Raw genomic sequence first — 16004 nt, 5'->3', positions numbered from 1 at the left:
TCAGATGGCTTAGCGTGTGGAAGCAGGAAGCTGTGAATGTCAAAGGCTCCCTCCTCAACCAGAAACCACGACAGCGCAATCCTGTGCGAGGCTGTCCGTGGCAGTCACCAGTAGGCCATCGTCTGTGGGACTAGATCGTCATGACAACAGGGGAGGAGAAGATGGCCCTCGGGGGTTCTAAATGCATGAGCTCAACAAGAAAATGATGGTTGGAATAAGGAAATTGTTTATTAGCAAAACGCAGGCTCTATTAGCAAACGCATCTGCAGATAATTCTCAGTTGGAATGCTCCTGGATAATTGTGGCCAATAATTGTGCTGATCCCTCAGTGTCCCGTCTCATTGTCACCACAGCCCCAGGAGGGTACACGATTTCACCTTTCGATACAGGTAGAAACTCACCCTTGAAAGGGTTTAGTAAGTGTAGACCCTGCAGTGCTTACCACTCAATTAATCATAATAATGCCTAGCATTTTTATTAAGTGCCTTCTGTGTGTGGGCACGAGGCTAAAATTGGCATACTACTACCTCATTTAAACCTCATAGCAGCAACCTGGTGTGTTGGATACCAATCAAGGGGCCAGCATTGGTGAGTTTAAGTACCTCACCCAAGACCATGTCGGCAAACTACGGCTCAAGAGCCACATGTGGCTCTTTGGCCCCTTGAGTATGGCTCTTCGGCAAAATACCACGGCCTGGGCGAGTCTGTTTTGAAGAAGTGGCACTAGAAGATGTTTAAGTTTGAAAAATGTGGCTCTCCAAAGAAACTTTAATTGTTGTGCTGTTGATATTTGGCTCTGCTGACTAATGTGTTTGCCGACCACGAGCCTAAGCTCACAGAGCATGACGGGGCCACCCAGCTCCACCGCAGAGGCACCAGCCTCTCTCCGAGGCGGTTCCCGATGTCTCTTTCACGGCACAGCTGGGGTGGGGAGCCCGGGTGTGCCTCCCTCTGAGACCCTCCTCTCCACGACGGTGCGCTGCCTTGTTCTGGAAGTTCTTACTGAGTCAAGGACCCACCTTACGGCCGCCAGAATCAGCACTCCCCGGGCCCCCCAGCAGGGAGGCAGTGGTGTGAGACTCCAGGACAGAGATGTAGGAGGTGGTAGGCGGTGGTGTGTTTTCTGTGGGGCTTTTCAAAGCGTCTGTGTGATCCGGATGAGCATCTACTCGCTCTGGGTCCCTGTGGAGCATTAAATTACTTTTCTAATTAAGCAAGAGGAAAAGCAAGGGAACCTGGTCTGAGAAAAAAACTATCTGTCACCTGAAAAGAGATTAAAAGAGGGGGCTGCGGGGTAACACATTGGGATAATCCGCTGCCCGCTGGCAAGTTTTCCCCACAGAGCCAGCAGAGCTCACAGCGACACGAGATGAGAATCGAAGGAGAAACTGTAAACGTCCTCTCGCTCTTTTATCTTCCAGAAAAGGTACCTTGCTCCTAAAACTCTTTCGTAAGTTCCTCACTCTTAGCAGTAATGTACTCCTGTGAGGAGACACAGGATGCGGAGTCTCTGTGCTGAAAATGCAGCTTCTACTAAAAAGAATAAAAATAGTTAAGGAGCCAGCGGGCAAGTGGCTCTCCCCACTAAGACGCACCCCCAGCAGGCTGGTGAACTCTGCTCCCACCAGCCTGTGTCCCGCTTTCTCCCTCCCCTGAGTTTTCCTAACGACATTCCTCCCCCGTGGGAGCCTGGGCACCTGAAGGTGAGTAACCGGGTTAAATGAGCAGAACCGTTAGCACCAGCACCGGGGTTTCCCCTGCATGGAGCTGCAGACCTAGGCTGCCAGAGCACTGTGAGTAGAGACCCTTCAGCATCGTTCGCGCAAATACTTCCTCCGTATCGCGAGTCTTTTTTTTTTTTTTTTTTTTTAGATCTTATATTAAAGTTATGATCAGAATGGGTCAAAGAGCCGATATGTGGTCACATTTGAATAACATCCTAGAATGCAGCTCTTTATGTATCACTCTTTTACCCGTGTTATTCTTCCATCTCATGATAGCAGGATGAATGAAAACTCCAGGGAAAATTTGTATCTTTCAGAAACGTGTGGAAGAGGCACTCTAGTCGTCCTCATTTTGAATAAAAGTTGTTGTTGACAGTTTAAAAATTGTGTTTTAAGAAGCAGAGACCAAGGGACTGGAAACATTTTTACCGTACGTACCTGTCATTACTTAGGTCAAGATAATTTGGGGATAATGGTGCTAAAATGACTATTTCCTTTGTATTTACAAATCAAAACACTTTTTTGCCAGGGACCTTTTCCCAGCCTTACAAAGGGGTCAGCATTCTGGAGAAAGGGGCTGTGCATAGATGATTAGAGTCCCGAGACCAAAGATAGCTTTGAAAGGCATTGGGGGTTAAAGGACCTCCAGCTAAAGGGAGCTAAAGACTCCCACCTAGACCAAGGGCCCGTGCTTTTATTCCAACACAATTTGTCCTTAAGGCAAGGTAGAGATAATACACTTCAAAGGGCAGGGTATCAAAGGATATTGTCAGTTTGGGGAATAGCCTACAGCTGTTCAGGTGTTTGGCCAACAGGAGGCAATAACATGCCCTGAACTGCCTGGCAGCAAACTGTTATCCTATTCAGGTTTGGGGGAAGTGCCGTTTAGCCATTTCCAACAGGTAAATTACATATGTGGCTCACCCATGTTGAGCCCCCCAAGCTTCATCAACCTTTTGGTGAAACTCTTGTAATTATTACATGCTGTAATTGGTTCTTGGCACTTTTTATTTAAAATCTCATCAGCTTGAATTTTACTATTTCCAGCATATTTCTAAAAGCCCAAAAATAAAAAAAATAACAAGTGGTGGTTATGAATACTAGTCCATGGTGTAGGACTCAGGCTACGAATATGACTCAAACCTCCTGGGGGAGGGGGGTCTCTGACTTGCCTGATGCTGCATATAAACTGTGTGTGTCTGCTTTTGCTGAGGAAATGCTACATGGTCCTCATCGGGATCTCTGGTGAAAGAATGTGTGCTAGATAGTTTCCCTCCTCTCACTACAGAAAGTGATCACACGTCTCTTCTCTTATGCATAAATTACAACATTTTTATACTAGAGGCCCAATGCATGAAATTCATTCAAGGGGCTTGGCCCTCACAGCTACAGCAGCTTGCCTGGGCCCTCACAGCCCTGGCTTCATCCAGAAGGTCATTTGGCTGTTCAGTCTAATTAGCATATTATGTTTTTATTATCCTATATAATAAAAGAGTAATATGCAAATTGACCATCACTCCAACCCACAAGATGGCTGCCCCCATGTGGTCAAAGATGGCTGTACCCATGTGGACACAAGAGGCCAGCAGGGGAGGGCAGTTGGGAGGGACCAGGTCTGGAAGAGAGGGCAGTTGGGGGTGATCAAGCCTGCAGGATAGGATAGTTAGAGATGGCCAGGCCAACAGAAGAGGTAAGTTGGGGGGGGGGGGGAACACCAGGCCTGCAGGGAAGGGCAGTTGGGGGGGACCAGGCCTGCAGGGGAGGACTGTTGGGGGGGACCCAGGTCTGCAGGGGAGGGCAGCTGGGGGGGACAAGGCCTGCAGGGGAGGACAGTTGGGGGGAAAAGGCCTGCAGGGGAGGGCAGCTGGGGGGGACAAGGCCTGCAGGGGAGGATAGTTGGGGGGAAACAGGCCTGCAGGGGAGGACAGTTAGGGGTGACCAGGCCTGCAGGGGAAGGCAATTAGAAGAAATCAGGCTGGCAGAGGAGCAGTTGGGCATCAATCAGGCTGGCAGGGGAGTGGTTAGGGCGTGACCAGGCTGACAGTCAGAAGCAGTTAGGGGCAATCAGGAAGGCAGGCAGGTAAGCAGTTGGGAGCCAGCAGTCCTGGATTGTGAGAGAGATTTCTAACTGCCCGTTTAGGCCCAGATTGGAGAGGGTGCAGGCTAGGCTGAGGGGCACCCCCCACCCCCGTGCACTACTCATGCACCTGCCTCTAGTTATAGATCAACTTTATTTTGTAAAGTAGAAGTTAACAGAGAACAAAGTTCTGCGAAGGGAAAGATACATGAACAAGTAGTGAAAACTCAGAGTATGGATCCCAGGAAAAGCTGCATTTTTTTAATTATCCTTAATGTGGAAAAAGTTATTATCCCCAGAAATATTGCATTACATTCTGTGGGCAATCATCAAACAAGGGTGGGATAAACAAGAGGCTGCCTGTTGCCTCACTGGTCTGTCCCTTGCTCAAACCGTATTGAAAGGGAACATTTCCATCATACCATTACTGGGTGATCCAATTAGGCCAGTGCTCTGTGGCTGTAAGAGCCATGTAATTTACTATGTTGAATGATTAGCCAATCAGATCTCTCTCATTTTCTAAGGCAATGGATTGACTAAAATGTGACCATAAACAAAATAGATTTTATTAGGCATAATCGACTTTGTAAACAAATGAAATTAATTCTCTGCCTGACCTACAGCTTTGAAAATGAAAGACCCAGATTGAACACATGCTTCCCATTTGGGCTCTGTTACTGAGATGACACTTAATATAAAGGTTGCAATTTAACTTCCCCCTCAAGTATTCCATTCTTGAGATTAAATGACTCTTAAAAATATGTTCGTCAACAGATGGGAGCCACTTATGGCCTCATCAACTCCAAAGCAAGTGAAATGATCTCGGCAAAACGGAGAGATTACAAGAGAGAGAGCCTCGTCTGGCTGTTTCGGCGATGATGGATGGGCTGCGCGCCGGCTCACTGGTGCCACGGATACTGACAGCTCGGCACCCTCCCTTGTCCGCGAGGAGCACCAGGGAGATGGACATCAGTGCTGTGCGGGGTTAACCCATCAACAAGCCATTTCCTCACACGCCCTGTGTTAGCTTGTGCTGGTGGAGGGAGAGTGTGGAAGGAGACGCCAGCCCAGAGCCCATTCTGGGGGGGAGGGGTGTTCTATCCGGGAAGAGGAGGTTAGCGTACCCTAAATTGTGCAGACTCACAGAGTGCTATGGCATGTTTAGTAGCTGCACAGTTTGAAGAAGTCACCGGTCAATGAAGAGTGGCCCCAGAAGGATGACAGAGGACTGCAGACTCCAGTTACTTGGATGTAATTCTGTAAGACATAGGATGTGCTGGCACCAAAAACCTGGAGTTGGGAAATGACCTGAGGAGCGTTAGCGTGGACTTGTCTTACAGCCACATCCTGTGTGTCCCTTTTGTGTACTGTCTCCACAGGTACCTGCTGCCGATCTTTCCGTAGGCTACTCCAGCTCCTACTTTGACTCTGACCAGCTCCCAGTCCATTCTCTGCTGGGCCATATGGGTGAGCTTTATCACCGCATGTTGCCTTGTAGACAGCCTCCAGTGGCTGACATAAAACCCAAAGTCCTTCCCAGGATCCCCATTCCTGGCATTCCTACAAGATCTGGTCCTTCCCCCACTCTCTGAATCCTCTTGTATCGCTGGGCCTTCTCACTCATGCAACAGTCACACTGGCCTTTCCTCTGTCCCTCCCTTGAACCCAGTTTGTTCCCAGGCCAGGGCCCTGGCACTCACCATCCCTGCCTGAGATTCTTGGCTTCCTTCCTGTCATTCAGATCTCAGCTCCAGCAGATGGGCCTGCCCTGGACGCCTCTTTAAGGAAGTCTTTCCCACTTTCCTTGCCACTCCTGCTCTATCACATGATGCTGCGGCAGTGTTGGCATCATACTTTTCACCATCAAAAGCTTTCTTGTTCGTTCTTGTGTTCACTTGGTCATTATCTCCCTTCGTCCACAAGAACGTGAGGACCATGAGAACTTATCAGAGGGGCAGCCCTTCTAGTCCCAGCGCCATTCAACAGGGCTCTATGAGATGCTCAGTAATTACTTCTCAAAGGGACACCTTGCTTCATTAATTCTGCCTGCAGGCTGGACAGTAGGCTGGGCCTGAAAAAGGAGTGTCTAAGATTATTTATTTATGGTAGGAATGAACAGTTGGTGTTGGTAGGTGAAAGGTGGAAGAGTCTGGTGTTTGTATACGGAAAATGAATGCACAATCCAAGACAAGGATTAACAGAAGATGCCCAGGCTGACTACAGAAAGGTGATACCCTTGGCAGGAATATGGAAGTTGTAATTAAAAGCCTCATTGCGTGAAGATACGCTACATGTTGGGCATTGTGTATTTATTGCATCTATTTTTCACAACTCCATTAGGTAGGCACCAGTATCTCTATATCACAGATGGGAAGTTGAGTCAACTCTCTCCAAGTGGTTTAGGGAGGTATTCTTTTCCTGAGTGAAGTTGATTGTGTAGCAAAACACTGATGCGAGGTCACCCAGCTCAGGTCTTGGTACCCAACATACAAAACTCAAACTGGGCAAGAGAAGCAACCGAAGGCTGGGTGTGCCCACTGCCCATACTGACTAGAGCTGACTTGGGCACAGCTGAGCACCTTAAGGTGGCTCAGTAGTCACATGGAGCTGATCAAAAGGAAACCCGTCTAATTACAGATGTGACAGCACTGAGAGCCCTGAGAGACAGACATGTGTTGCATGTGAGAAACAAGGGTTTCTGAGCCAGAAGAGCCTGGGTTTTAAGCCCAGCTGTAGCTGTTGCCAGTTGTACGAAACACTGCAAGTTTCATGGGAACACGATCGTCACCACCTGACACAGCGGGGTGCGGATTAACTTGTTTGTGCAGCACCAAGCTATTCCTCCAGAACCCCCGCTCCCTGCTCACCCTCGGCCTGTGGCCTGCGTCCAGGAGCTGCCCTTTAGAAAGGTCAGGACTGGTCAACTCATCTTCCTTGCCAACTGGTAGAAATGCACCCCGCCCAGCTCCGGAGCGTGCCCTGGGCCTGGGAGTCTCAGTAGGTGGGGCGTGAGTCACAGGGGAGGCCAGAGGGTTGGCCCGTTGTCCTGAGACCCGGTCTAGAAGCGCCCGTGGTTGTCACAGTGTGTGGTGCTCATCTTGTCGCAGTGCTGGCTAGAGGCACCCGCTGGTGGCCCAGCTCAGGGAGTCCCTGGGGAAACCCCCAGTGGGGAACCTGGGCTTCCTTTCTCCGCTGTGGACAGTCTTCCTTTCTACTCACTGTGGGCACTAGATGGAATTGCTGGCATTATATGTGACGTTATTTCTGAGCAAGGTGCACGGGGATGTGTTCGCTTCTTCCAAGGAGCAGATTGCATAACTGCGATGTGGAAGGGAGGAGGGGTGGTTACGCCTGATCTGAAGATGGCGCTTGCCTGCTTGATGGTATCTGGCTCTATAAATAGATTAGGTAGGATCCTGTCCATGGGTGTCTGGCTGTGAGAGAATCGGGCACAGTTAGATGTCAACCTCAGCCCGGCCAGTGTCCCTGCCGCTCTCCCAGGTGGCATTGCTGTGGCCAGGCCTCCGTGGCTTTGGGCTGTGGGTGGGAAGAAGCGGCTGCTTCCTGGGACTTGGGCTCCAGAAAGGAAGGAGCAGGCAGCGTGGCACCGCCTCAGCTCCCCTCCCTTCCACCAGTTGCTCGGCTGCACTTACCAGGCCTGGGCTGCAGGTGGCAGGCGGTCTCTGTGGTCCTCCGGGCCCTGCAGGAGCTCATCCTACCTCAGCGCTAGGGAGTGAGTCCCACAGACACTATCAGGCTGAAGGGTCAAGACAGCGCTGCTCAGACCTGACCTTGCAAAGAAAGGGGACCAGCAGGAGAGACCATGGTCATGGCCGTAGATGCTTCTTAGGAGCTTGAAAATGTCAGTGACATCTTGAGTCAAATGTAATCATCATCAGGAGAAATAGCCCATGTGGAAACCCCAAAAGGCTTCATAATTTAGATTGATAAAATGACATTCTTTAAAAAAAAAAAAAAAATGACAGATTTTATCATAATGCATGACGGTGCAAATATCCATCCATCTGATCATCAATCTGTTCGCTCTGGCCGCTCAGCTAGTAACCCACTCTCCTCGCCCCGCCTGTGCTCTGCTGCGAGTTTCTGTCTCTCATCCTCCCTTTGCATTCTCCCTCAGACAAATCCCCAAAGGACACTCCCCTCCGCATGGCCTCGGAATCCCCCTTTCCCAGCGCCCAGGTAACCCAGAGCCACACCGCCCCTGACTGAGCGGCTGGGCAGGGCAGCCCGGGAAAGCTGAGCTGTCAGATATGCAGGTGACGAACGCCAGAGGGGCGTGTGTGTCACTCGAAGGCGCTGACACAGGCAAATCCGATCTGGGCAGGCAGATGCTTCACCACATACGGCCAGTGGAATGTGTCCCCGCCAGAGTCACCGCTGCTCGCACAGTTGGCATCGCGGAGTCCAGGGCTCCAGTCGCTCAGGACCACAGTGTTCAGTTCTGCTGTGGCTAAAAGGGTCTCCCCCCTGAGAAAACCAAAGGACAACGTGAGCTGGGGAGCAATCACTTTCCTTGCCGTAGTGCAGAGTAAGGGCTACAGTCGTTTGGAAGCCAGCGGACTCCTCGCGGGAGATGTGGGTGGTTTCTCACAGGAAAGCAGGCTTCTGGATCAGCCTGGGAGACGAGGGGCGGCCCAAGACAGGAGGAAAACATGGGCGGTGCTGAGGGCGGGATGGAGGCAAGCAGAGGACATGTCAGGACAGGAGCAGAACACTGGGGGACGGGCTGCAGGTGCCAGCGATGGGATCGGGACTTGAGTTTCTCTATAGTCGAGCCAGTTCCAAATTCTAAGGAGTGAGGAATAAAATGTTTTAGGAAGACTAATTTGGTGCTCATTTTCAGAGAGGCTAATTAGAGGATACTAAAGAACATCCAATTAAATAAATAAAAACTATTTTTTTAAAAAAGCATTATGAGATGTAAATGAACCAATTCACTTTCTTATTGTTAAAGCATCTTGCAGATTCCATGCAGGGTGACTGGAATGTTACAAACAGAACCCTTTCAGAAATAGAACAGAACACAGAGGGCGCCTCTGGGGAGAAAGGGGGATGTTTGCTTTATACATACATAAGCTTTAGGGACCATCAGCATGAAGTGCTCTGGAGAAAAATGGAGATGTCAGAGTTTACTCTTCTTATGACTCTTGTTCTTAACTGATATTTCTATGAGGTGATGATGGAAACTCATTGGTGTAAGCCTCAAATGTATTTTTATTTTTTAATTTATTATATCTTCGATGTGGAAAGTATTACAGATGTCCCTTTTTCTCCATCCCATTGACCCCCTCTACCCTACACTGCCCCGCCCCAGGCCTTTCCCACACCATGGTCTGTGTCAGGGCTTATCATATATGCATACAAGTTCCTTGTTAATCCTTCCTGCCCCCCCCCCCCCCCCCCCGCCTTCCTTCTGAGATGAGTCAGTCTGTTCCAGGCTTCTCTATCTCTGGATCCACTCCGTTCTTCCATTTACTTTGTTCATTAGATCCCACATCGGAGTGAGATCGTGTGGTACTTGTCTTTCTCTGAGTGGCTTATTTCACTTAACCTAATGCTCTCCGGGTCCCTCCATGCTGTCTCAAAGGGTAAGAGATCCTTCGTTTTTACTGCTGCACAGTATTCCATGGTGTGAATGTACCACAGCTTTTTTACCCACTCGTCTGCTGACGGGCACTTAGGCTGTGTCCAAGTCTTAGCTATTGTAAATTGCACTGCTATGAACATCAGGGTGCATATATCTTTTCGGATTAGTATTTGGGGTTTTTTAGGATATATTCCTAGAAGTAGGATCAGTGGGCCAAATGGAAGTCTCATTTTTTATTTTTTGAGGGGAAAGAAGTTATGATTACTGATGTTACTCTGATGGTGAGGGTGGAAACTCAGTGGTATAAGCGTCAAGTTTAAAATCCTATCCACCTTGGTTCTATTCATCCAGACTCCTCAATCTCGGAAAGCCTCTGCTGACTGGAAGGCAGGTGGGAGGCGGGGGAGGGGGCAGAAGCATCACCACGTCCTCACAATGGCTGCCACACGGTGGGTGCTGATGAGCGAAGCGGTTGCTGCAAGAAGGTCTAATGGGCATCCAACAAGAAGCCTCATGGGTGTTGTTCCTTTGCCCACAACTTAGTGTGCTCTGAGCTGAGGAAACGGACTAGTACTAACTGAGCCAGCAGGAGACTGAAGTCTGATTCAGGAGCAGTGACTCTGCCTCCTGCAGTTCTCTCTCTAGCCCAGCGGTTCTCAACCTTCCTCATGCCCCGGGCCCCAGGTTGAGAACCGCTGCTGTGGAGCCTGAGGCCATCAGAAAACACAGAGATTTACATTACAATTCATAACAGGAGCCAAATTACAGTTATGAAGTAGCAACGAAAATGATTTTGTGGTAGGGGGTCACCACAACAGGAGGAACTGGATTAAAGGGTCGCGGCGTTAGGAAGGTTGAGAACCACTGCTCTAGCCCAAACAGGCATTAGGGTGGCCTGGGACAGGGGAAGGGAACGGATAGGTAGGGAGGGTATTTACTGACCGGACACCTGCCTAGGCTCACAGAGCCTGCGTCTGCTTACTGAGCAGCCACGCCCACCACCCCTGATGCCTTCTCACCTCCATGTCATGAGATGAGCCTTTGTTTGTTTTTCCTTTCCTTTGCTACGCTCTAGCTCAGTGCTCCCCAAGTACCGTTACTGCCTGTGGAGCAACTGGGGAGCTTGTCTAAAACAGAGTTGGGTGCCCTAGCCCCAGATCCCTTTCGGAGTGCCCACCCTGAGGCCTGGGAGCCTGGACTGAGGGCGAGCCTGCAGGGGTTCCGAGGCAGCACTGAGTGACTTTGAACCAGTCTGATTGGCCACAGGTGAGGCTCCAGCCCACCACGCCCACTTTTCCACCTCCACCCGTGCCTGTTTATCTGCCTCCCTTCTACCAAAGACTTGTTTGCATATAGATTTTCAGCACCTTAACAAGAATTAGTAAATTATCTCTCTGAGTTAATCTTGACATTTGATTAACACTGTTGGTCTTTGACAAGGTCATACAACAATTGTGCCGAAGCCCATCGCTACGTTATAATCACATTTACTCCTTCGCCAGTTGTTTCTTGGTCACCGGCTACGTGCCAGGCACTGTGCTAGGGACCCGGGAGCCAACAGAGAGCGAGAATGATAAGACCTCTGTCGAGTATTCTAGTGCCAGAGAGGTGAGGGGGAGTGGGGAAAGGCAGTCTGGAAGTAAATGGAATTATTTCACATTTCATCAGTGCTGTGAGGGCAGAAGCAGAATTCTGAGGGAGCCAATCTTAGCGGGGAACATGCTGGAGGCAAGCTGAGCTGGAAACACCTCCTTATACAGGTGACTTGCTAAGTGCTGAAGGGAAAGAGCCAGGTCTGCTGGCAGCTGAGAGCTTGGACACCATCATGAAACGTGGGCTTAGAACTGCAGAAATGGGAGTCACAATGGTTAGCCGGTGGCGGTCAGGAGATGGTCGGGATGGTGCAGGCTCTGGCCATGGCATGGCCCCTGTGAAGTAGAGAGCACAGCTGTGAAAGGAGAAGTGGTCAAGGAACCGAGAGTTTATTGGGGCTCAGAGTTGCTGCACACACTGATGAAAGTGGGGTGAAGGTGCAAAATCTGAGCGATTTTGGTTCTATCCCTAAAAATATTTTAAAATAAATATGTTAATTTTCTTTTCACTATACCCACATTTGTGAATGTGCTTTCCATGTTTCTTCTCTATTTTAACAGAACCTCGAGTTCCACATGCCTGAGGGTTCCAAGGAAAAAAAGGAAAATCCTGAGAGGTTTAGTAGGGTCTTGAGGGAGACAAGGCCCTCACAAGGAGAAGGTCAACCTTTGGGCAAGACCACAGAGTCAGCCATTAAGTTGGTCAAAAAACATCCAGGAGCTAAGAACCTTTCCAAGAAGTCCAGAGGAATGAGTTTGCCCCCGGACACACGCCCTCTAAACAAAAGCTTAGTCCAGGACAACAAATGGAGGAGGGCGGATGCCACCCAAGAGAGACGCAGGTCTTTCCTGCAGGAGTTCTGCAAGAACTATGGTGGGGCGAGTCACCCCCAGACGCATCTCTTCCACATGGTGTCCAGGATCTACGTGGAAGATAAGCACAAGGTCTTATACTGCGAAGTTCCGAAGGCTGGCTGCTCCAATTGGAAAAGAATCCTGATGGTACTGAACGGGTTGGCTCCCTCGGCACACAACATCTCCCATGACGCTGTCCATTACGGGAAGCATTTGAAAAAGCTGGACAGCTTTGACCTGAAAGGGATATACACTCGTTTGAATACCTACACCAAGGCGGTGTTTGTTCGTGACCCCATGGAAAGATTAGTGTCAGCCTTTCGCGACAAATTCGAACACCCCAATAGTTACTACCACCCGGTATTTGGGAAAGCAATTATAAAGAAATATCGGCCGAATGCCTGTGAGAAGGCCTTAAATAATGGATCCGGAGTCAAATTCAAGGAGTTCGTTCACTATTTACTGGACTCTCACCGCCCGGTCGGGATGGACATTCACTGGGAGAAGGTCAGCAAGCTCTGCTACCCGTGTCTGATCAACTACGACTTTGTGGGGAAGTTTGAGACTTTGGAAGAAGACGCCAATTACTTCCTACAGCTGATCGGCGCCCCCAAAGAGCTGAGATTCCCCAACTTCAAGGACAGGCACTCCTCCGACGAGAGGACCAGCGCTCAGGTCGTGGAGCAGTACCTAACAGGTCTGACCAGAACTGAGAGACAGCTCGTCTATGACTTCTATCGCTTGGACTACTTGATGTTTAATTACACCACTCCGTTTTTGTAGTTTGCCTTTTTGTTCTAAAGCACTGTATTTACTTCATGGTGACGACCTTGAATCAGCTAACTGTAATTTTCCTCTAATTCTCCGTCGGGGAGAGATTTGACTAAATGCAGTTGCCTTGATTTAATGAAGACTTTTACAAAATAGTATGACACCAATTATCACAAAGTTACAGGAAAATTACCTAACAGAGACATGTAAACAACTCGAGTTACTCTAGAATGCTCGGGAAAGAGCTGCCTTTGCATTATGGGTCACATTCTAGAAGCTGCAACTCAGCCAGCTGCCCCATGCGCTGCAGCAGCGCCCACCACGACGGGAAGAGGGATCTGAAACAGCGAGTGGCTGTCTCCACCCTGGATTGGCTGCAGGGATGCATTTCCAGCAGTCTGCGGCATGTGCATCAAGCCCAGGCAAGTTCTCTCCTACCCTGGAAATCTTTCTTATCAACTGCAATGATGCATTGATTTTGAAATGGCATTTGGGGCCCGGGCGTTTTACTTCGGGTTGGGAGGCACTGTGTGATTTACAACGTGAGAGAGCACAGCAGACACACCAGATGAGGCTCTGGCTTTCTATACTCAACGGCCAATAAAAAATGCACAACATGCTCAGATCAAAGCAGAAAAAAAAAAACCTTCCTCTTCCAGGGAAACATAAGGGAACGGATTCCGTTTTCTCTGGAGTCTCTGCGCAGAGACGCAATGAGCACAACCATCGGAGGCCTTTGCTCTGAAGCAGGCGGCTGAGTTTAAGCCTCGGTAGAGAGAAATGTGCTCCTAATTCTGGCTTAATTGGGTGTTTGGGGGGGACGGGGGGGGGACGGGTTCAGGCTGGAAGAATTGTCAGAAAACAAAAGCTGCCACTCTGACGCCAAGCAAGAAGGAAGTCTTACAAGAACATGATTGGAGGCGAAGCATCGTGTGCAGAGCGTTCTGTGTGGAATGAACTCTGTGAATAGCTTTTGTTTTCGGTCTAATTTTTCAGCCTGGGAATGACTCCCCAAAAATGCACACACCACTTCAAAGACGGGGTATGTTCTAGAGAATCCACGGTACAGGCGCCCCTAGGAACGTTTGAATAGGCTTTTGCATAAACCAATGAAGGTGTTTGTTTGTTTTTTTGTTATTGTTTAGGTTTAAAAGTTCTGAACTAATAAAGTCAATACTATTGCATTCACATATAAATCAGAGTCTTGGGGAAAACGAGACATGTGTTGCCCTGTGAGCAGCCCTAATGCCTTTTGGACATTCTTTCCAGGAGACTCTGAGGTAGAAGACATTTGAGTGGGCACTTCATGTTCACTGGTCAGCTGTTACCCTGAGCTGAACCGCATGTCATTCACATCTCCTTTAAGTCAGGTTGCTTTTCCCATACTATCCTTTCTGGCAGTAAACACTCAGAAATGTCTTTCAAACAAAAGCTAGTAGTCATATTTGAATATAATAGACCGAGACCATTACAAATGCCCCTATTTCCGCCCCCCTGATTCTGCTTATCAATTTCTCAGAAAGTGGTGCCTGGGCCATCGCCATGACAGGGACCCGGATGTTTGTTGAAAACCAGTGTCCATGCCACACCCAAGGGTGCTGAGTCTGAAGCCCTGTGCAGCCCGGCGGGGACTCTCTCTCCTAACTATCCCGGGGTGAGGCCTGCATAGGCCACGTCTGAGCACCGTTGATGCCTGTGGGTTTGTTTTGTTTATTGTTGTTGTTGTTTTTTGTCCTGGCCAATGACAAGCGAGGACAGGCCACCACCTTCACTCTGCTGTTTGCTGAGAAGGTAAGGACCCTCAGCTCAGAGACGGGCCTGGGTGTGGGTCGCAGCAGCCACGGGGACTCTGCCCAGCGCTGGGGCAGAAGCTGGGCCTCGGCGGCCCACCAAGCCAGGAACTGGAGCGGGAATGGGACAACGGGAGCCCTGGGGACAGGCTGGGCGCTGCCCAAGCCTTCTGGAGGCCTTCCCCATGGCAGGGGGCGTGGAAATGTTCCCCTTTTGAGCACAAAAGACTGAAGGCCTCGCTGTGCCAAAGGCAGTTCTGGCCACTCAGCTTCAGGCCTCCCCGTGGACAAGTCGAAGGCCCACAAAAAACAAAAGCCATTTTTCAAGTTGACCTGAGATGATGGGAAAGGGGAGAAGATCTCCTGTTTGGGTAATTAGTGAGAAAGCAAGTCCCCGAGAAATACTTGGCAGTTCCGCCTCAGTGGTAGGAATGTGCCTTTCCTTGGACTTGAAGGAAGGGTTGTCTGTTCTTGCCAATCTGTGAGTTGAGGCGCCTGGCATGGCCAGCCTGTCCGTGATGCACACACAGCCCTTTCATTGGGGGAAGCAGGCCCTCGGCCCCCAGTTCCCGCCACAGAGCTGTGCCCCGTGCTACCAGGGTGGCGCACCCACCTACCCCCGTCTATGTCCCCAACATCTCCTGATCCTTACACTCACCCAGTGAGGCATTCCCGGTGTTGGTGTGGCTCAGATGGGACGCCCCACTGGGAACACCACGTGCTCCTGAGAAGCAGTGTATACCATGGTGGTCAAGAGCTTGGTGCTTGTAAGAACCGGGTTTGAATTCCATATTTTCAATTTTGCAACCTCCCCAATTTACTTAACTTCTCTGAGTGCTGGTTTTCTCGTCTCAAAAACTGGGACAGCAATACCTACCTTGTACATTTATTGGGAGGAACAAATGGGAAAATGTTTGTAAAGTGGTTAGCAAGTGCTTAATAAATTATAACAACTGTTATTATGTATATTTCTACCTTTATATCTATACGTTCTAGTTATTTGTGTATGTGTGTGGCTCTCCCAGAAGACTGGATTCTTGTCTTACTCATCTCGGTAGCCCTGGAGAAGGCACTGGTTCAATGTCTGTGGAAGAAATAAATCCCGTGCACCCACCCCAGTGCTCCTGGAGCACTGTGACCTTCCCCGAAGACTCCTGCCCACGTGTCTTATGTGTGATAACAACACAAAACCGTGTCTTCGCTTTTCTGTTAGATTCTAAGATACCTGAGGGTAGAAACAATAAATGCACATCTAATTGAATTTCAGACTTGCAAGTATTGATCTTTTTAATAAGCTAATGGTTTAGAATAGCGGGCTTCTTAACCACAACACAGAAACAAATAACAAAAGCCCACTTCCTCATTGACCTTCAGACTCTTTCTCCCGTTAGCTATGCACCCTGACCAGGCTAAGCTTTTTTTTAATGCTTTCCCAAGGACATGGTTTTATTTGTTTTAGAGACAGCAGAAGGGGAAGAGGGAGAGAGAGAGAGAAACTTGATTGGTTGCCTCCCACATTCACCCCAACTGGGGATCAAACCTGCAACCTAGGTATGTGCCCGGACCAGGGATCAAACCCACAACCAT

At 49.4% G+C, this 16004-nt stretch overlaps 1 protein-coding gene across 1 annotated transcript; it reads left to right on the top strand.

The window, feature by feature from the left end:
* The first annotated feature begins 11563 nt into the window (after positions 1-11563).
* Positions 11564-15683, top strand: CHST9 (carbohydrate sulfotransferase 9). Its single transcript, XM_036419303.2, has one exon. The coding sequence runs from the start codon at positions 11578-11580 to the stop codon at positions 12637-12639; it is 1062 nt and encodes a 353-aa protein (XP_036275196.1). The 5' UTR covers positions 11564-11577; the 3' UTR covers positions 12640-15683.
* The last annotated feature ends 321 nt before the right edge of the window (positions 15684-16004 follow it).

Source organism: Pipistrellus kuhlii, unplaced genomic scaffold (genome assembly GCF_014108245.1).
Source record: "Pipistrellus kuhlii isolate mPipKuh1 unplaced genomic scaffold, mPipKuh1.p scaffold_m20_p_6, whole genome shotgun sequence".
Taxonomy (NCBI): domain Eukaryota; kingdom Metazoa; phylum Chordata; class Mammalia; order Chiroptera; family Vespertilionidae; genus Pipistrellus; species Pipistrellus kuhlii.
The sequence above is the reverse complement of the archived record's forward strand: the minus strand, read 5'-3'. Positions and strand labels throughout refer to the sequence as shown.

Excerpts from the sequence above, each read along its gene's own strand:
- CHST9 (XM_036419303.2), top strand. The coding sequence starts at position 11,578 with ATGCCTGAGGGTTCCAAGGAAAAAAAGGAAAATCCTGAGAGGTTTAGT.